General features: G+C 42.4%; 1 protein-coding gene across 1 annotated transcript; it reads left to right on the forward strand.

The window, feature by feature from the left end:
- Positions 1-2,662: 2,662 nt before the first annotated feature.
- dyrk3 (dual specificity tyrosine phosphorylation regulated kinase 3) lies at positions 2,663-14,595 on the forward strand. Its single transcript, XM_062986543.1, has 3 exons — positions 2,663-3,445; positions 6,808-6,923; positions 12,780-14,595. Exons 1-3 carry the CDS (start codon positions 3,403-3,405, stop codon positions 14,367-14,369), a joined length of 1,749 nt encoding a protein of 582 aa, XP_062842613.1. The 5' UTR covers positions 2,663-3,402; the 3' UTR covers positions 14,370-14,595.
- Positions 14,596-21,828: the final 7,233 nt, after the last annotated feature.

Genomic DNA, 21,828 nt, shown 5'->3' on the forward strand with positions numbered 1-21,828 from the left:
GTGTTATTTACAACACTAAATATAGTTAAGCACCTTCTTCCTTAGACCACTGAGAATAGCATCTACTACAGCCATGCTGCTGCAGGAGTGCTACATTTAGCACCACATGCTGCTCCAAAACAGCTCATGTTACCCCAACTCAGAAGCACCAAGGTTGAACTATATCCATGCTGGGAATTAGGGGTGCCAATCCTACAGTATTGGCTTCGAGACCTTCTTTGCAAATGGAAAGTCTGGATGTGGGTTTGTATGTCATTTAAAACTATTTAGTTTGATCTTTCTGAACAAAAAGCTTATGAATATATTTATATATATAGTCCACGTTTTATAGATGTAACCAACTACTGAGTCCTAATTTGCAAGTATCATTCTTTTACAGTAACCAGTAAAAAAAATACACTTGGCTACACAAGCACATGGCTAAAAGTCTAACTAATTAATCACCTAACCAATATTGGATGTAGTTGAATCAAAGTTGTTACGTTTAAGTTATTAAAACCTTCGGTCATCGTCAATTGCCCTGACAATCTCACAAGCTGTAAGCAAAGTTGGCATGTATGGCAGGGTGACAAGAAAGAAGCCACTCCTAAAAAAAGTGCCTTGCTGAAGGACTTGGATGATTCTAAGATTGTAACATTCAAAATACACCATAACCACTGTGAAGCACAGTGGTGGCAGCATTATTATTTTGAGGATGTTTCTCCTCAGCAGGCACTGGGTATTGGTCAGGATAGAGGGGAAAATGGATGCTGGGAGTACTGTACATGCAGCTTTTTGCTAGTCTTCTAAAGATGGGAAGGGGGTTCACCTTCCAGCATGACCACGACCCTAAAAAAAGAACAGTGCCTTAGGGATGGTAAGGTGAATGTCCTCCAGAAGCCTTGAGAGCCCTGACCTAAATCCATGGGAAATCTGAGAATGGGCAAATATTCTCCAACCTAGGTGTGCAAAGCTGGTGAGGATGAATGCAAACATACGACTGGCTGTAATTAAAGCAAAAGGTGGTTCGATAAAGTATGAAATAGTGGTACCCAACAATTCCCATCACTTTGAGAACACTATTCCAGCAGTGAAGCATGGTGGTGGCAGCATCATGCTGAGGTGATGCTTTCACCTCAGCAGAGTCTGAAAAAATAAATTGAACAATAGATGGCAGTAATTACAGTTCTTAAAGAAGACCTGTTTTTGTCTGTCAGAGATTTGAGACTGTCACATAGGTTCCAGAAGGACAATGACCCCAACCATGCTGCTCAAGCTGGAGATATGGCTGTCCAACACAGCCCTTCTAGCTTGAAGGAGCTCGAGCATTTTTATTTGAATGCATTGGCAAAATCCCAGTGGCTAGATGTGCTAAGATGTACTTTAAGAGACTGGCAGCAGAGACTAGCTTATGATATACACCGATCAGCCATAACATTAAAACATTAAAAACATGTTTCTACACTCACTGTTCATTTTATCAGCTCCACTTACCATTTAGAAGCACTTTGTAGTTTTACAATTACTGACTGTAGTCCGTCTGTTTCTCTGCATGCTTTGTTACCCCCCTTTCATGCTGTTCTATAATGGTCAGGACCCCCACAGGACCACTACAGAGTAGGTATTATTTGGGTGGTGGGTCATTCTCAGCACTGCAGTGACACTGACATGGTGGTGGTGTGTTAGTGTGTGTTGTACTGATATGAGTGGATCATACACGGCAATGCTGCTGGAGTTTTTAAACCCCTCAGCGGTCACCGCTGGACTGAGAATAGTCCACCAACCAAAATATCCAGCCAGCAGAGCCCAGTGGGCAGCGTCCTATGCCCACTGACGAAGGTCTAAAAGATGACCAACTCAAACAGCAGCAATAGATGAATGATCGTCTCTGACTTTACATCTACAAGGTGGACCAACTAGGTAGGAGTGTCTAATATAGTGGACAGTGAGTGGACACAGCATCTGTGGTGGTCATGTGGGGGTCCTGACCATTAAAGAGCAGCGTAAAAGCAGGCTAAAAAGGTATGTAAAGAAATAAATGGACTACAGTCAGTAATTGTAGAACTACAAAGTGCTTCTATGTGGTAAGTGGAGCTAATAAAATGGACAGCGAGTGTAGAAACAAGGAGCTGGTTCTAATGTTATGGCTGATTAGTGTATTAGTTAAGAGGCTAAATTGTTGATTAGAAGGTTGCTGGTTCAAGCCCCACCGTTAGGTGACTGAGCCTACTACAGCCTCAAATGCTTGCATTGTAGCTGTTCATAATTGTTACTCACTATGAATAAAAAGTGCCTGCTAAATGCAGTAAATACGTTTTGTCTTGTGGCCACATAAGCCTGAACAGAATAAAATGGTTGTTGAATATCAATAAATACGTTAATATTGTATTTAATTAACACAAAAAGACGGTTTGTAGTTAAGGTACATATGCTAATTAAATGAAATTGTCCTCCTGGACTTGAGCCAAAATGGCGGTGACTAGACCACGCCCCTTTTACTGTACGCCCCGCCCCAGGACTTCCCTTCACTTTGTCTGGTGGTGATGCTTTCCCAACAGAAGAGCCTCTTAGCAACAAGCTAAAGTGCACTTGTGATTTCACTTTGCATGCAAATACAGCATACTGAAGAGTTCTGAAGGCACTTATTATTATTTTTTTTAAATAGTTATTTCAGGCGTCAAACGGGTTCTGTTTCGTCTGTGGAACTAAGTTTTGACAATGTAGAGATAAAAAAAAAAAAAAAAAAAAAAAAAAACGAGAAGTGCTTTCTGAGCAGGAGAAACGAATATATGTTTGGTTTTGCGTTAGCTAGCCACGGAGCTAACCAACACAACAAAGGTCCAGTAACAGACAAGCGATTATTTTGCACACTTTGGGCCATTTTCCGTGTTTGGGATGGTGCTTTCGACCGAAAGACTTTTTACTGTGACGGTTAAAGGGCCGAAGAGCGAGCGTGGTGGACCCGTGTGCTGGCGGACTCTGTTTGGGAGTGGTGCATTCGAAGTGGACGTTTGTTTTTGTTCTGTGCCCAGCTGACCCAGACGCACTGTTGTATTTGTTCCAGAATTTTCGACCCAGTTAACCTGAATCAAGAGTCAACTGGGTTTGTTTGGGCTGACTCCTAGCCTAGGTGGGCTCAATTTCGAGACATTTAGCTTGGTAGCGTGTTAGCTTTGAGCTAGCGCGACACCCCTAATAGTGTGAAATCTGCATACACCGTAAACAGTGGAAAAAAGTTCGGGATCATGGACCATCTGTGCATCAGATCTACTGAGTGATCTACTTCTGGCTAAGGGGTTCGTGGACATGCGATCTGTGAGGCAGGTTTGACTGATCCAGGTACAATCAGTAACTTTAAAATAAGGATTGTTTTGGAAACGCAGGAAACTCAGAACACGAAGCATTTCATGGTGATCGTTCAGCATGATGATCCTGAGCAGAAAACCAGATGGTCCAGTCACTGCAGGTAATTTTACATTTGTATTTGATGCGCTACATTACCAGGAGAAACGTTATCCGTGTTGTATCAGTTTCAGCTACCTATCTCAAACTGTTTCTAGTTATTAAACTCTGCAAACTGATACTGATCGCCCTGTCCTTAATTCAATCTAAGTGTCACTCGTGTGTTCTCAATTAATTGTTCTCTAATCTGTTGTAGCACTAAATATTTGCACCATCTATTTACACCGATCAGCCATAACATTAAAACCATCTCCTTGTTTCTAATTACTGGCTGTAGTCCATCTGTTTCTCTACATGCTTTGTTAGCCCCCTTTCATGCTGTTCTTCAATGGTCAGGACCACCACAGATCAGGTATTATTCAGGTGGTGGATCATTCTCAGCACTGCAGTGACACTGACATGGTGGTGGTGTGTTAGTGTGTATTGTGCTGGTATGAGTGGATAAGACACAGCAATGCTGCTGGAGTTTTTAAACACTTCACTGTCACTGCTGGACTGAGAATAGTCCACCAACCAAAAATATCCAACCAACAGCGCCCCGTGGGCAGTGTCCTGTGACCACTGATGAAGGTCTAGAAGATGACCAACTCAAACAGCAGCAATAGACGAGCGATCGTCTCTGACTTTACATCTACAAGGTGGACCAACTAGGAAGGAGTGTCTAATAGAGTGGACAATGAGTGGACACGGTATTTAAAAACTCCGATCCACTCATACCAGCACAACACACCACCACCATGTCATTGTCACTGCAGTGCTGAGAATGATCCACTACCCAAATAATATCTGCTCTGTGGTGGTCCTGTGGAAGTCCTGACCATTGAAGAACAGGGTGAAAGCAGGCTAAAAAGATATGTAGAGAAACAGATGGACTACAGTCAGTAATTGTAGAACTAAAAAGTGCTTCTATATGGAAAGTGGAGCTGATCAAATGGACAGTGAGTGTAGAAACAAGGAGGTGGTTTTAACAGTCTTGTGCAGTTTAGAGTGACCAAATCACAATCCCAGTCTCATGATACAAATTAGGTTTTGTGTCTAGACCAGGTAATTTCTGACCAGCTGGTTACCCCAAGCAACAGTCCCTGTGACAGCCACTTAAGCCAATTATAGATTGTGGCATTTCAGTGCAATGGAACAGTTATTACATGTTATACTGTATGACACCATGCCAATAAAATACTTTGTTCTCATATGTTAGATTATACAGAAAGATTTTCTAACCATAGAAATAAAATGAAATGAAAGGAAATAGCATTCTGATTGAGTAAACAAAAGCGAAGTCTTCATATATTAGTGGAAATGCTCTTCACTGGAAAACTGATGAAGGTGAAATAATTTGAATAATTTAGTGGCTGGATTAAAGGACTCGAAACGCAAATTTGCTGTTTTCTTTTAACCGTTAACAAACTGACTGTTAACACACAAGCATGTGGCGTCCCATAGAAAAAAAATAGTTTCGTATCAACAAGGCTATTTACTTTGTGGCTTAAAAACAGCTTAAGGTAGTGAGCATGGAAGTAATGTTGATCAGTTAGATGAACAAACACTGGGCAGGACTAGATCAACATGTGAATTTTAAAGAAAGTCAGTAGCGAACTGTTTGTTTACTACAAGCGCTAACTGAATAAATAGATAGATGGATGGATGGATGGATGGATGGATAGATAGATCACTTTCAGCGAACTGTTTATTTACTACAAGCGCTAACTGGATAGATGGATAGATGGATAGATAGATGGATAGATAGATGGATGGATAGATGGATGGATAGATAGATGGATAGATAGATTGATAGATAGATTGATAGATAGATGGATGGATAGATGGATGGATGGATGGATGGATGGATGGATAGATAGATAGATATCACTTTCAGCGAACTGTTTATTTACTAAAAGTGCTAAGTAAATATATTAAAGAATAGAGATCCAGCGGGTATATTAAAGCTCTTTCTTACAACATTGTTGTAGTTGTTGCCTTTATACTGGGACATAATGCAAAATATCCAAAACATTTTTGCTTAAGATCTCAGCTGTGGTGGTTTAGCTTGATAGACCAATCCACCAGCAGTCTTTTTCAACCAAAAGCATTAATTGAACCATGACTTTGTATGCTGGTTATTTGTTACATCTTTAAAGAGGACATAATGAAATGCCTGTATTCCAGATTGAGCTTGAGGTGGTTGTTAGATATGCAATATATAAATATACACAGACCAGGCATAACATTATGACCACTGACAGGTAAAGTGAATAACACTGATTATCTCTTCATCGCGGCACCTGTTAGTGGGTGGGATATATTACACAGCAAGTGAACATTTTATCCGTATGTTAGAAGCAGGAAAAATGGGCGAGCGTAAGGATTTGAGCGAGTTTGACAAGGGCCAAATTGTGATGGCTAGACGACAGGGTCAGAGCATCTCCAAAACAGCAGCTCTTGTGGGGTGTTCCCGGTCTGCAGTGGTCAGTATGTATCAAAAGTTGTCCAAGGAAGGAACAGTGGTAAACTGGCGACAGGGTCATGGGCGGCCAAGGCTCATTGATGCACGTGGCTCGTGTGGTTTGATCCAACAAATTGCTGGTTAATGCTGGTCCTGATAGAAAGGTGTCAGAATACACAGTGCATCGCAGTTGCAGGGCTTTTTTGGCAGCAAATGGGGACCAACACAATATTAGGAAGGTGGTCATAATGTCATGCCTGGTCGGTGTATATTAACAAAAAAAAATGGCATCATTTATGTGGTCGTATAGGTGGCTTTTATAGGAGCATCAAAGTAGCTCTTTTAGAACCTTTTAATTGATTGTATTTAGTTGTAATGCCACCAATTCAGCTACTACTTAAACAGCATATTAAGCATTACTAATCTTCAGTTATAATCAAAATAATAACCTTGTTCAATCTAAAAGCTAAATCTACCCTAATAGTGCAAGGATTAAAATAAGAAACCTGGACTCTTTATTGCTGTGGCTTTATACAGAAGTTGTTTGTGACGCTTCCAATTTAGATACTAATGCAGTCTAGATTATACCCAGTGTTTAAGCAACATGCAATTAAAAGGATTTAAGTAGCATAAAAGAACCAACTCCCAGTGAGTCCCAATACATTGTCAACTGCTTTGTTGCAATCTCCAGCGACTAGGTTGTAAAGGAAGCCTGTTTTCTGCTGCGCCTGTTTTGGTTACATTTCCCCCAGGGCAGTTTTATCTTGTCTCTTGGGCTGCGTATTCCCAGCAAACGTTTGCGTAATGCTGCAGCAAAACTCATGCCTCATAGTTGTGCTTTATTATTTATGTGTATTTAAATACAGCTTTTGTGTTCTTGAGCGTGCTAACCTGATGTGGCGATGTGCGTTTATGCTTCACAGCTCGACATGGGGACGGTCTGTACGACTCTTACATGCGCACAGACCACATCGTGAACGAGGAAGTTAACCCAAATGAGCACAGCCCCCCCGGACTGCCCCCACTGCTTAAACCCACGGTATGTGTTCATTTCCTTTTTAGTGAGTAGAACATCCTCCAACTGAAAGTTTTAACTGACCGTTATATACACCGATCAGCCATAACATTAAAACCACCTCCTTGTTTTTACACACATTGTCCATTTCATCGGCTTCACTTACCATATGAAGCACTTTGTAGTTCTACAGTTACTGACTGTAGTCTATCTATTTCTCTGCATGCTTTGTTAGCCCCCTTTCATGCTGTTCTATAATGGTCAGGACTCTCCCAGGACCACTACAGAGCAGGTATTATTTGGGTGGTGGGTCATTCTCAGCACTGCAGTGACACTGACATGGTGGTGGTGTGTTAGTGTGTGTTGTGCTGGTATGAGTGGATCAGACACAGCAGCGCTGATGGAACACCTCACTCTCCCTACTGGACTGAGAATAGTCCACCAACCAAAAATATATCCAGCCAACAGCGCCCCGTAGGCAGCGTCCTGTGACCACTGATGAAGGTCTAGAAGATGACCAACTCAAACAGCAGCAATAGATGAGCGATCGTCTCTGACTTTACATCTACAAGGTGGACCAACTAGGTAGGAGTGTCTAATAGAGTGGACAGTGAGTGGACACGGTGTTTAAAAACTCCAGCAGCTCTGCTGTGTCTAATCCACTCATACCAGCACAACACACACTAACACACCACCACCATGTCAGTGTCACCGCAGTGCTGAGAATGATCCACCACCCAAATAATACCTGCTCTGTAGTAATACCTAGACTGTAGCATGCAGAGAAACAGATGGACTACAGTCAGTAATTGTAGAACTACAAAGCGCTTCTATATGGTAAGTGAATGGACAGTGAGTGTAGAAACAAGGAGGTGGTTTTAATGTCATGGCTGATCAGTGTACATGCTTAGTGTAAGTTTTACAACCTAGTTAGATTAGTACATACACAATAGAACTCTGGCTCTGGCAGAATGATTGGAATTCACTTCTTTGTTGAAAGTGTATTGTGGGTTTTCTCATAATATGCTGGGGCAAAAATATACATACAGGCTTAAGATGAATTAAATTGTGTAGAAAGCTAAATAATGTCATTTAACTTGTGGCACGGCTTCCTAATTCTTCACAGTTGTTGACTTTTCTATGTGTATAATAGCTGCCATGGACTAAACGGCTGCCACATAAGACATAATCAGAACACTACAGTAGACTAAAGTGTTTGTGCTGACCACATTGATAAATAGCAGAAGTAGGGGTTTTCCATGCTGCATGGCTGCCTTGAAGTCCATGAGGGTGTAAAGCTCAGTTGATTGAGCAGTGTATGTATGTAAACCTTTGACATCAACTGTAAATGTTTGTCTTACATTCATAGATTTCTATAGAAGAAAACTTCCTCCAATAAAAACTACCTATCACTGATAGCATGTATTTAAAAACTGTTCCGTCATTTGTTTTTCCCAAGAAGTGCTTTATCTGGATTATAGTTCAGCAGAGTACAGAGTTTATTTGCTGGGTGCAACGTTATTTAAGTAAATAAAAATGGATAAATATAGACTGAAATTGTTTGGTATCGTGTACACAGTACAAAGCCCTTGAGGCACTTGAATACAAAGTAAAGGTTTGATTTTAAAAAAGGCAGTTGTAGCCTAGTGGTTAAGGTACTGGACTAGTAATCGAAGGGTCGCATCATGTTTGTAGCACCAGACACTTGTAGAAATGTAAATAAATCAAGAATTTGAGCTGCTATTATGCCATAAGTAATTGTGTATACTGTACACTGATCAGCCACAACATTATAACCACCTCCTTGTTTCTACACTTACTGTCCATTTTATCAGCTCCACTTACCATATAGAAGCACTTTGTAGTTCTACAATTACTGACTGTAGTCCATCTGTTACTCTGCATGCTTTGTTAGCCCCCTTTCATGCTGTTCTTTAATGGTCAGGACTTTCCCAGAACCACTACAGAGCAGGTATTATTTAGGTGGTTGATCATTCTCAGCACTGCAGTGACACTGACATGGTGGTGGTGTGTTGTGCTGGTATGAATGGATAAGGCACAGCAGTGAGGTGTTTAAAAACTCCACCAGCATTGCTGTGTCTGATCCACTCATACCAGCACAACACACACTAACACACCACCACCATGTCAGTGTCACTGCAGTTCTGAAAATGATCCACCACCTAAATAATACCTGCTCTGTGGTGGTCCTGGGAGAGTCCTGACCATTGAAGAACAGCATGAAAGGTGGCCAACAAAGCATGCAGAGAAACAGATGGACTACAGTCAGTAATTGTAGAACTACAAAGTGCTTGTATATGGTAAGATAAATGGAGCTGATAAAATGGACAGTGAGTGTAGAAACAAGGAGGTGGTTTTAATGTCATGGCTGATCGGTGTATGTGTTTATATTGTTTATATTTTAAAATTTTAGGATTGATTGTTGGTTTCTTGAGGTTACAGCCCCAGACACCTGATCTGAATATGAATGTACAAAGAAAGGTTTGCAATGGCAGAAATATAAAAGTTGCCTTATTTAACACTTTGTCTACAATTGAAGGTTTCAAACCAAGAAGCATGACGATGCATTTTATTTTGGATCTTAACTTGTCAGAATTGAACTTTCTGATATTTAATATCACATGGTCTGGTCATTACTGTTTATTTGAATTACTGTTCAGACCCTACGTTCAGAATGGCGACAATGCGACGTGACCGATCCACCGGCTGTCATTCCTTTTTAATTAGAGCAGCGAGAAGTGGGGAGAATGTTGGTGATGCAAAGTGGGCAGAGTCAGCAATGCAAAAAAGTTCAGCTAAGTTAAACTTAAAATGCAAATTATAAAACGGATAGTTCCGGTCCTAAAATCTGATTTTCTGAGCCGCGTTCGAAGCCGTTGTAAAATCCCCGATAAACGCACACCTATGACCACCTCACATTATTCCATATTAATACGCCACTGAATAGAAAAAGTTAATGTTATTTTCGCCCTCATGTTGCCTAGCAACACTGTTAATTGAACTATTTTGCGTCGCGGAAGAATGCTTTATTGTAAGTTTATACACAATAAATACATTTATGAATTAAACATTGTTGTATTTATTATATTTTATGTTGACCGCCGTTTTTTAAAAGCAATAAGCCACTCGAGACCGTGCATTACTGTTATGATTTTAGCACGGGGAAAGAAGTTTTAGGCACTCCGCTTCGCGTCGTGCCAAAAACGTCATCCCCGTGCTAAAATCACAGTAATTCACGGCTTCTCGTGGCTTATTGCTTTATTAGGAACCAAGCAACGTGACGATTACTGATAGGAATTGAACCCTAAGCAGAGCAGTACACACTTTATCTCCGCCATTCTGAAGTGGTATGATCTGCTTTTGGTTTCTATATTATAGTTCCTGCTAGAGATGAGCTGGAAGAGAAACTCATTGTTGTGGTTTCAAAGTTCCGCAAATAGACGGCAGCGATCACAAACAAGAAACAGTTTTTTTGTCATGTTATGTGCACAGACAGTCATGGACTACACAGGGGTGAAATTTATAGATGAGTGATTTTTATCCAGGGTTTTTATTGTAAGTGGGAACATGTATGATTTGTTTTAAAAACGGAGTTAAAAGGAGTCTGATTTGCAAAACACTATACTGCCTGACTGTTTTTTTTTTTTGGTTTTTTGGTTTTTTTGCTTGACATCAGGTAAACCATGGCAACCAAACAGCCACAGTCCATGATGACGACCTATTGTTTTTTGGGGTATTGAATTGCCTGAAGGTGTCTGGGGGTGTAACCTTAAGAAACGAATAAAAAATCTTATAATTTTAAAATATAAATGAATGCATTTTATTAGGGCTGTCGTTAATTAACGTGATTAACGTGTTAAAATTTTAATCATGATTAAAAAAAACTATTTTTATTGGCATTATTGTGTTTATACTGTATAACAATAGCATGGGTCTCTTTCCAGTTTGCAGTCGTGAGTTACAAATTGCTCGAGCTGCTGCTGCTACATATTGCGAATGTAGCATGTTTTTAAATAATATTCTTTGTTTTCAAAAAGCGTGAGAAATCATCACTAGACAATTAGTTATTGATTGCCGATTTAATATCATCTTCGGCCAAATCTGTGCGCACGGATACGCATTACAGGCTAAATGGACTCAGACAACTTTATTTCAGAGGAATTTGGATGGAAAGCCCATGGACTGTATACGTCATGGGAACATTACAAACACTGGTGTTAAATGAATCACAATGGACTGTAGACGCTTTAACGTAGTTAATGATGTGGGTCTACATGACGTTATACGTGTTGCATCTAGAAATGGTTGATTGTAGTACCCTGAGCGCCTGTTTTCAGTGGCAGGGTTACAAACAGAAAAAGATCCTCACTTTTGCCAGATAATGTGAACAGACTTGTCATTTTAAATAACGGGCTGAAAGATGGGTAGCTGTTAACATCTCTGTATAGGCATTTGCTGTTTTAATGCTTTTAATTTTTCCTTAAGTAAAGCACTTTGAATTGCCACTGTGCTACACAAATAAGCTTGCCTTGTTTTGCCTTATTTTTGTATTGAAAAACATTTTCTTGCAATAAAATTGTGCATAACTTAAAATTAATTATATTCGCAGTCGATTAATCACGATTAATTTGGTTGTTTGATCGTGACAGCCCTACATTTTATATATAAAATTGTACTAAGGTGTGAACTAGAGATGCATGAGTACCGATACTGGTATCGGGTATCGGCCCGATACCGCGCTCATTAACTCGTACTCGCAAACGAGGCTCCGATACTAAACATCCGATACCGTGTGCCTAGTGCACGTTGCTGCGTTATGCCTGGTTCACACTACACGATTTTTTGCCCTGATTTTCGCTCGGTGACTGACCGGCGCTACATTTGCCGGCTCGGGAGCAACTCGGCGTTCGCTCGGCGATCAAAACTATCCAACAACTCGATCCGACCGGCTCGCCGAGCGCTCATCTAGCACGTCAGATATCTGATCTGAGATGTGCAACTGGCAGTGAGTGACATGTCGAACAGCCAAGGAGAACGCAGGATACGGTGTGAGGGGCAACGCAGGAGATTAGTGTAAACCGGTGGGACAGGGGCTTAATTAATATAGTTTTATCAGAATACACCGGCACACACACGTTTTACAGTATTTCCGACCTGATCGTTCTCTACAAAACATAACAACAAAACACCAACATTGCAAAAATATTTATTAACCTCCAACTCACAACAGAACAATCCATGCTATTCGTGTTGCCAAATCCACTCAGATTCATTTATTTTTCCTCCTTGATTTCATCACGTCAGCGCACAAACACTTTGATCACTCGCTACTTGTTGACGTGCATTTTTGGACACAGTATTATTACACTTCTCGTCACTTCTCACGTGTGTTTTTGTTTAAAAAAAAAACGGTATTCTAAATAGGTATCGGTATCGGCAAGTACAAAAATACATGTACTTGTACTCGTACTCGGTTGGGAAAAAATGGTATCGATGCATCCCTAGTGTGAACAGCAATTTGGGCAACGAGTCGTGCCTGCACAGAGATAAGAAAAGAGTGCTCTCAGGGTGTGTCCTCACCGTACACAACGCTGAGCTGTGCTGCACTCGTCAAAAAGTGGGGGCGTGGGTTAGCTTCGTTCTCCTCAATCAGAGCGGGGATCGGCATTGGTGGAGAGGAAGCATGACGCAGTTGGACGCGCTAAAGGGAAGAAAATGCATAAACAAAAATATATACCTTCTGTCGCATAAGTTCTTTCCTTCCAAGATTTTTTGAAAGTGCTCCTGATCAGCCCTTGTGATCCTCTAAACCCAATAATAGGTGTTGTCATAATTCTTCATTCTTTCTTTTTTCTAAAGGGTGTGAACAAGGCAACGATGAGGGATCACTTCGGGGTTCGAGGAGGACAAATGAAAGTAAAGTACTTGTACGAGGACTCGTATACTCGTAAGACCAATGGAGTGAGCCACCACAATAGCATTAGCCAACCTCCTGCCAAGCCCCAATCTGTTCTCTCCAAAGATCGGAGCGTTGAGAGCAACAGTTCAGCCAGGTCGACTGAAAGCTCCCTAAAGCCAACAAAGCCTGGGGAGCACCTCACCCCCGAGCAGGCACTGAAGCAGTACAGACAACAACTGACATCGTTAGAACAACAAGAGATTCTCGGTTATTCTGAAATCTACTTCGTGGGACCAAATTCCAAGAAAAGACAAGCAGTTCCTGGAGGATCTAACAACTCTGGTTATGATGATGACCAGAGTGGGTACGTCCACGTGCCTCACGACCACATCGGCTATCGCTACGAGTTCCTAAAAGTCATCGGTAAGGGGAGTTTCGGCCAGGTGGCAAAAGTCTACGACCATAAGCTGCACCAGCATCTCGCTCTAAAAATGGTGCGCAACGAGAAACGCTTCCACCGGCAAGCAGCGGAGGAGATCCGGATCCTCGAGCACCTGAAGAAACAGGACAAAACGGGTAGCCTGAACGTCGTCCATATGCTCGAGAACTTCACCTTCCGCAATCACATCTGCATGACGTTCGAGCTGCTGAACATAAATCTCTACGAGCTCATCAAGCGCAATAAGTTTCAGGGCTTCAGCCTGCCCTTGGTGCGCAAGTTCGCCCATTCTATCCTGCAATGTCTGGAGGCTCTGCATCGCCAGAAGATCATCCACTGTGACCTGAAACCGGAGAACATTTTACTCAAACAGCAGGGGCGGAGCGGCATCAAGGTCATCGACTTCGGCTCCAGCTGCTTCGACCACCAGCGCATTTACACCTACATTCAATCCCGATTCTACCGGGCTCCCGAGGTCATCCTAGGATCACGCTACGGCATGCCCATAGACATGTGGAGCTTTGGCTGCATTTTGGCCGAGCTCTTAACGGGCTACCCGCTATTTCCAGGTGAGGATGAGGGTGACCAGTTGGCCTGTATGATGGAGCTACTGGGCATGCCTCCTCAAAAGCTTCTGGACCAGGCCAAGCGTGCCAAGAACTTCATTAACTCCAAAGGCCACCCTCGTTACTGCACAGTGTCCACGCTCAGCAACGGCACCCTGGTGCTGAACGGGAGTCGGTCCCGGCGAGGCAAGATGCGAGGTCCTCCGGCAAGCAAGGAGTGGGTGACCGCTCTGAAGGGCTGCGATGACCCGACGTTCATTGACTTTCTGAAGAAATGTTTGGACTGGGAACCCAGCACGCGCATGACGCCGGTCATGGCATTGAGACACCCCTGGCTCTACAAGCGCCTGCCCAAGCCTGTACCGGGAGTGGAGAAGGTCGTGGTGGCCAAGCGGACTAACGAGCACGCTACCTCCTTTCCGAGCATCATCTCGAAGGTTCCGCCGGTAATGAACCCCACGAATAACAAACTGAGGTCCAGTATGATCGGGGATTCTAACGGAAGTATACCGCTGCGCACTGTGCTACCCAAGCTCGTTTCATGAGTCGATTCTTTAACTACTCAGGGATTAAGACGACATCGTAGCAACGTTTTTAAAAGTGGATTTGCGCTTCTAAAAAAATGGGTGACAATACTCGGTGTTTTGATGACACTGCAGGATGTATAAAAAAATGATGGTAGTTTGAGAATACTGTGGTTTCTTTATACTGCCTTTTAATAATTTAGCTTTTTACATTGGTTTTTACAGTTTATCTTATTGGAACGGATTTTTAAGTGTACAAGTGAATAAAAAAAATACACTTCCTTTCAGGGTATACACTAGATTATGCATTAGCATATGCATTTCTACGGGCTATACTTTTAAGTGCTTTAAGAACCAGACCTATCGAATAATTTTGTATGATGTTATGAGCTAAAAATAAGTCAGTGAATTCATTTGGTCTCAATGTGACCTTTGCCAGTCGTTATGTGATGTCACTCTCTTTCTGTTTTGTGTCTTGAATTATAAGGAGAGTCATGAGTTGAGCAGTTGAAGCATCCAATGTACCTCTAGGCCAGAACTGAGGTTTTTATGATCTTTTTTTATGTTTTGTTGCAAAAGAATGCCAGAAAACGAGAAGGTTCATTTGTGTTGGAGGCGGTACAACATGGCACGCTGCTGCGCTTTATTATACGTTATGTGTTTGTTCTCTGAAGATTTCGCTGGTTCCCCAGGAACTCTTTGGGTTTTACTGTTTGCAGTATGAAAGATGTCAGTCAGGTTTTACTTGAAAGTAATACGCAAGGCCGCTCAGGTGGCGCGGCGGTAAAAACCTACGCTGGAACCAGAGCTAGGATCCTCAATACATCGTATCGAATCTCAGCTCTGCCTGCCGTCTAAGGCTGAGCGGCCACATGAACAACGATCGGCCTGTTGTTCAGATATGGGCGGGACTAAGCCGGATGGGGTCTCTCTCTCATGATTGGTGCAGTTACGACTTACTCCGCTGGCTGATTGATGGCGCCTGCACAGAGATGAGAAAAGAGTGCTCTCAGGGTGTGTGTCTCTGTACGCAACGCTGAGCTGCACTGCACTCGTCGAAAGTGTAGGTGATGAGATGCATACGGCATGCTGCCCAGGTGTCGGAGGGCGCGTTTGGTTAGGTTTGTTCTCCTCAATCAGAGCAGATATCGGCATAGGTGGAGAGGTAGCATGACGCAATTGGACACGCAAAAAAGGGAGAAAATGCATAAAGAATATACAGGGGTTGGACAAAATAACTGAAACACCTGGTTTTAGACCACAATAATTTATTAGTATGGTGTAGGGCCTCCTTTTGCGGCCAATACAGCGTCAATTCGTCTTGGAAATGACATATACAAGTCCTGCACAGTGGTCAGAGGGATTTTAAGCCATTCTTCTTGCAGGATAGTGGCCAGGTCACTACGTGATGCTGGTGGAGGAAAACGTTTCCTGACTCGCTTCTCCAAAACACCCCAAAGTGGCTCAATAATATTTAGATCTGGTGACTGTGCAGGCCATGGGAGATGTTCAACTTCACTTTCATGTTCATCAAACCAATCTTTCACCAGTCTTGCTGTGTGTATTGGTGCATTGTCATCCTGATACACGGCACCGCCATTGGATGCACATGGTCCTCCAGAATGGTTCGGTAGTCCTTGGCAGTGACGCGCCCATCTAGCACAAGTATTGGGCCAAGGGAATGCCATAATATGGCAGCCCAAACCATCACTGATCCACCCCCATGCTTCACTCTGGGCATGCAACAGTCTGGGTGGTACGCTTCTTTGGGGCTTCTCCACACCGTAACTCTCCCGGATGTGGGGAAAACAGTAAAGGTGGACTCATCAGAGAACAATACATGTTTCACGTTGTCCACAGCCCAAGATTTGCGCTCCTTGCACCATTGAAACCGACGTTTGGCATTGGCACGAGTGACCAAAGGTTTGGCTATAGCAGCCCGGCCGTGTATATTGACCCTGTGGAGCTCCCGACGGACAGTTCTGGTGGAAACAGGAGAGTTGAGGTGCACATTTAATTCTGCCGTGATTTGGGCAGCCGTGGTTTTATGTTTTTTGGATACAATCCGGGTTAGCACCCGAACATCCCTTTCAGACAGCTTCCTCTTGCGTCCACAGTTAATCCTGTTGGATGTGGTTTGTCCTTCTTGGTGGTATGCTGACATTACCCTGGATACCGTGGCTCTTGATACATCACAAAGACTTGCTGTCTTGGTCACAGATGCGCCAGCAAGACGTGCACCAACAATTTGTCCTCTTTTGAACTCTGGTATGTCACCCATAATGTTGTGTGCATTGCAATATTTTGAGCAAAACTGTGCTCTTACCCTGCTAATTGAACCTTCACACTCTGCTCTTACTGGTGCAATGTGCAATTAATGAAGATTGGCCACCAGACTGATCCAATTTAGCCATGAAACCTCCCACACTAAAATGACAGGTGTTTCAGTTATTTTGTCCAACCCCTGTATATACATAAAGAAAGTAATAAGCAAGTCGGTATGTAGGGAATTTGTGCTTCCAGAGGATATGGGCAAAGTGGGTGTTTGCAGTACCTACAACTTACTGCTAACTATTCAGGAATCTCTGTGAATCTGAGCAATTAATGTCCCATCTTTTTATGATCATCAAATGGGTATTTTGTACTGATTTGGCTGTGAAATGTTTTTTTGTTTTACCTCACACTCCACATTTGCTGGCTGTAAATTTCACATGCCATTGTTTTCCCCTTCGTGGTCGCTGTTGGTCGATGTTCCTGCCAGATGTTCTCATTTGCATCGTTCGCCTTTTGGATCCTGCACAGCTCTCATTTGAATCGGCTTAAAAGTGGACATCATGTGATCCATAAAACATCGATAGCTTAGAATCGGAAAGGTGCTAACCCTAGACTCCTTGCAGTTTAGCCACGTCTTTCTCAGGGTTTAAATTTCTGTTCATAGATATGATTCCTCTTACTAAACTGGCACAGACAATCCACACGGGCAACGATTCTTTTAACACACTAATGCTTTACTGAATAACCAGCTATTGTAAGCGTAAACAGAAACCTAAGCCTGGTTTATACCATCTCGGAAGTGTTTTTGACAACTAACTAGGGCAAACTAAGAAAAGCACGATGCAGGGATTCCACTGGTAAGCACAGTGATACCGAAGCTTGTTCTGTAGAGCTTCTGCCAAATGAACAGTTGAATATGCATGTTGTCCTCAACGGGTATGCATATCTGGTGCTTTTATGAAGAAGCATTTGAGATGTGTCCTTTATGCAGCAGATAACAAACCAGCGTTTAACACCAGTGTCCATATTAATGTTGGCTAAGATACAAAATTGTCACACTGTATGAGTCTTTTTTTCCCTGATATACCATAGTCCCCTGTGCAGGTGCTTCAATCAGTTGTAGCATAGTGGTTAAGGTACAGGACTAGTAAAGGTCGCTGGTTTAAGCCACTGTTGACACATGCTCCCTCAGACTCATACACAGTCTATCGACCCCTTCTTATTCGCCCATATTACAGGCCAGTCTCGTGCATGGAGAGTTACTCACCAATCTCAACGTTCCTCCAGTTCAGTACAGGCGCATTGGTATACTAACCAGGGTTCTTACACGGTTAACTCTTAACTCTTTCTAGTCCATTTTTTTCTCACCCTGTGGACTAGTGGCCAAATCAGACTAGTGGTCTGCTGCAGGCATTGCCAATTGTGCCTGACAGGTAGCCACCTGGGTGAACTCTGATGAGAATAAAAATACCTTGATGATATAGAACCGTAACCCCATTTTTATAAACGTGTCTCTTTTAAAAAACAGTAAGCTAATAAGCTATGCCCCACTATATGGCACTGAGTCACAGGGGTGAGTCAAAATTATGTTAACACTAATGGATCTGGGGGGGCGGTTTTCTCCCACAGTCCAAAAACATGCAGTCATGGTTAATTGGAGACACTGATGTACTCTATAGGTGAATGGGTGTGTGTGTATGTGTATGTGTGTCTGCCTTGCGATGGACTGGCGCCCCGTCCAGGGTGTTACTGTGTGCCTTGCGCCCATTGAAAAGCTGGGATAGGCTCCAGCACCCCACCCCCCCGCGACCCTGATTGAAAAAGCAGTTAAGAATGTGTGTGAGCAGTGGATCTATTCCCCGTGAAGGCCCCCCCCATTCAAGTGTTAACATTTTTGACTCACCCTGTATAGTTATAGGCTACGTTCTATGTTGTAATATTATAAGAGGTTTTTAATTTGGCCTATGATTCGGACACAGCGACAACTGTTCATACAGCTTTACTGGCTTGCTAGATTTTGGATCCCTGTTTTGTAAAGTGACTCTCAAACTGCCTCATTTCACCTATGACAAGGGCTCATCTGTCCAGTTGATTCTTTAGGCTTAAGAAAGCATAAGCCAGACTTTTAAAGGTCCTGTTTTAAATAGGGGATCAAGACCAGTCAATACATTTTAATAAAACATGAGTGTTTCTTGATTATATTGAACCCTGTTGTCATACCAGACGTATTTACCTCACATTGTACGACGATAGGAAAAGAATTCAATGCTTCACTTTTTACAGATGTGATTATCCTGTATTCTATCAATATAGACTGACTGTTTTTTTATGTTTGTTTGATATGTTTGCTTAACAATCCAGTGGTTGCGCAACGTATCGTCACCATATGTTGCCAGATATTACAAAAAAATGACATTTGTAATTATATAAGAATTTTAGTTCTAGTTAATCTGAGCACCAGATTAAACCTAGGCTGAAGCGTGACCCAGGCTTGATGTTCTCTCAGTTTTGTTCTCATTTTGTGTCGCCCTTTATAGAGCCGAAATGTTAAAATTTTACAAATGATTTGAGTTTTTTCATTGTAAGGATTAGATAGAATAACGGTGTGATTTGTCCTTTTGTGACGTGTGGCTTTGCGGACTGTTGGCTGTACGGTTCGCAGCACGAACATTAAAATATGTGTAAAAGGATTAAATCATAAATTCTGTACATAAAGTAAGAGGTTTGTATTAGTTTCTTTTTTTAAAAATGTCAATAAAATTGATATTTACTGAGCTTTGTTGCAGTGTGTTTTTTTTTTTTTTTTATATACAAATCTGTTTCTCTCAACTTCCCCCAATTTTGTCCCAAATCTAGTCGTATCCAGTTACCCTAATTGCATTACACTTCCCCTCTACTGATACCACCCTCCACAGCTGACTGAGGAGTGTCACAACTGACAAGTGTGCAGCACTGACTGCATCTTATCACCTGCATAAGGCACGTTCATATGCGGATTAGCTTTGTGTACGGAGAGCCACACCCTGATCAACGCATTATTCCTCGACTCTGCTGTTGTGGGAATTCAAAATAACCCTTAAAGACTGACACAGACAACCAGGATAATGATAAAAGCAAATAATCAATCTCAATGCAAATGCTCACACAGCATTACAGAAGAGAAAGGCAATATCGTCTGCCCTATTGCAGTATTTATACCCCGCTTTACTGCCCCTTCAGACTAACTCTTCTTAGCGAACATGGCATATTTCCATAAGAATGCATAAGTATCAAAACTGTGTGGGGGTGCCCATGCCAAGGTCAACATGTCTCTAGACCTCAGGAACCTTCCAAATGTCTCTTCTACCGCTGCTAATTGAACTAAGAAAGCAGAAACTTATGAGTTTAATGCAAATAACTAATAAAATATAAAATTTCCATTCACATTGCGCAGGCGCCATCAATCAGAGCATTTACATTTTAGGCATTTAGCAGACGCTTTTATCCAAAGTGACACAGTACTGTTACAGTATACAGTCTGAGCAATTGAGGGTTAAGGGCCTTGCTCAAGGGCCCAACAGCAGCAACCTGCCAGTGGTGGGGCTTGAACCAGCATCCTTGAACCAGATTACTAGTGGGGTACCCTATCCCCTAGGCTACAGCTTGCCTCAGAGCAGAGGTCGGAGTTGAATCAGTTATGAGGAACAGCAGCCAATCATTGTTACTGTACGCCAGGGGTGTCAAACTCAATCCGGCTAGCCACGTCATTTTATGTGGACCGCGAGTGCTTAAAAGACGTATGATTGTCGTGATGGGTCGAGTCGTTACAGAAACGTACTTATAATTTAATGGGACACTCGCGCCTTTATGCGGCAATCGTTGACATCGTAGACATCGTAGTCATCGTAGTCAACTTTGCCCATCGCTAAGAAGCCATGTCACTTTTACGTTTTAGCAGCAAAAGAACGCGGGTAACATAGTCAGTAGCATAAACAATAATAAATAGATGTTAATTCTCTTGCAATCTAATACAGAAGCAATGTGTGTAAGTAGTAGACATTTATATTCTCAGTTGTTTGTAAACTTTTAGCAAGTATGTTACAGCGTTTCACTTACAAATTTACCGTAATTCCATACTTAAATACGGTTGTTACCGTTACTGTAGCAATTAGTATTTTTACACAAAATGCTAACTCGTTAGCACTATTTTACATTTGGTTAAATTTCAGATTGTACTAGATGTAACACTTTACTACAGCTCTTGTGTTATGAGGCCGTGTCTGTGGTAAAGGAGGATAATATAAATGTAGATATACATTATAAATATACAGTGTAAATTTGGCATTTTGTCAACAAACAGAATTTAGCCTCCAAGAAAAACAACAAATTGTCCAAGACTTAAAAGGCAGGCTGCAATCACAGCAGGATACGTTACAAACAGCCCTTTGAGGGCCACCATAATGCAGATGTGGCCCTCTTTAAAAATGAGTTTGACACCCCTGCTTTAGGCGCCCAGCCGGATGGCGGAGCTCAGTTTCGAAACGATGTGTTCGAAATCCCAGCTCTGGTGTGCTAACGTGTTTTACCGCTGCGCCACCTGAGCGCCTACTTCTCAGATTTTGATAATACAGTACTTTGATTAATAGTTCTTGTAATGATTGGGGGCAGTTTGTGACTCTGTAGTGAGTGTTGCAACCGAGGACTTATTGTTCATCATATTGTTACATCATAAGCACATCCTTCTGGCATTCCCGCCCCCTGCCACTTCCAACTTGAAGTGTTACTCATAAACATTTGCACCTCACAATCAATTCTTCAGCCTGGCCAAGGGGAACACACGGCACCGGGATGCATTATGTGAAGAAGGCGATCCGGTGGAGGCAGTGTGATGCTTTGGGCAATGTGCTGATGGAAAACCTTGGGTGCTGCCATCCATGTGGATGTTACTTTGACACGTACCACCTACCTAAGCATTGTTGCAGACCATGTACTCCCTTTCATGGAAACCGTATTCCCTGATGGCTGTGGCCTCTTTCAGCAGGATAATGCACCCTGCTCCAAAGCAAAAATGGTTCAGGATTGGTTTGAGGAGCACAACGACGAGGTTGAGGTGTTGACTTGGCCTTCAAATCGAGCATCTGTGGGATGTGCTGGACAAACAAGTCTGATCCATGGAGGCCCCACCTCACAACTTACAGGAGTTAAAGAATCTGCTGCTGACATCTTG

The sequence above is a fragment of the Trichomycterus rosablanca genome, chromosome 24 (genome assembly GCF_030014385.1).
Source record: "Trichomycterus rosablanca isolate fTriRos1 chromosome 24, fTriRos1.hap1, whole genome shotgun sequence".
NCBI lineage: Eukaryota > Metazoa > Chordata > Actinopteri > Siluriformes > Trichomycteridae > Trichomycterus > Trichomycterus rosablanca.

What these genes read in the sequence shown, in the direction of transcription:
- dyrk3 (XM_062986543.1), top strand. Translation starts at nt 3,403, where the DNA reads ATGATGATCCTGAGCAGAAAACCAGATGGTCCAGTCACTGCAG. An exon ending in AGATGGTCCAGTCACTGCAG is followed by an intron (nt 3,446 to 6,807) that starts GTAATTTTACAT and finishes TATGCTTCACAG; the next exon opens with CTCGACATGGGGACGGTCTG. An exon ending in CCCCACTGCTTAAACCCACG is followed by an intron (nt 6,924 to 12,779) that starts GTATGTGTTCAT and finishes TTTTTTCTAAAG; the next exon opens with GGTGTGAACAAGGCAACGAT.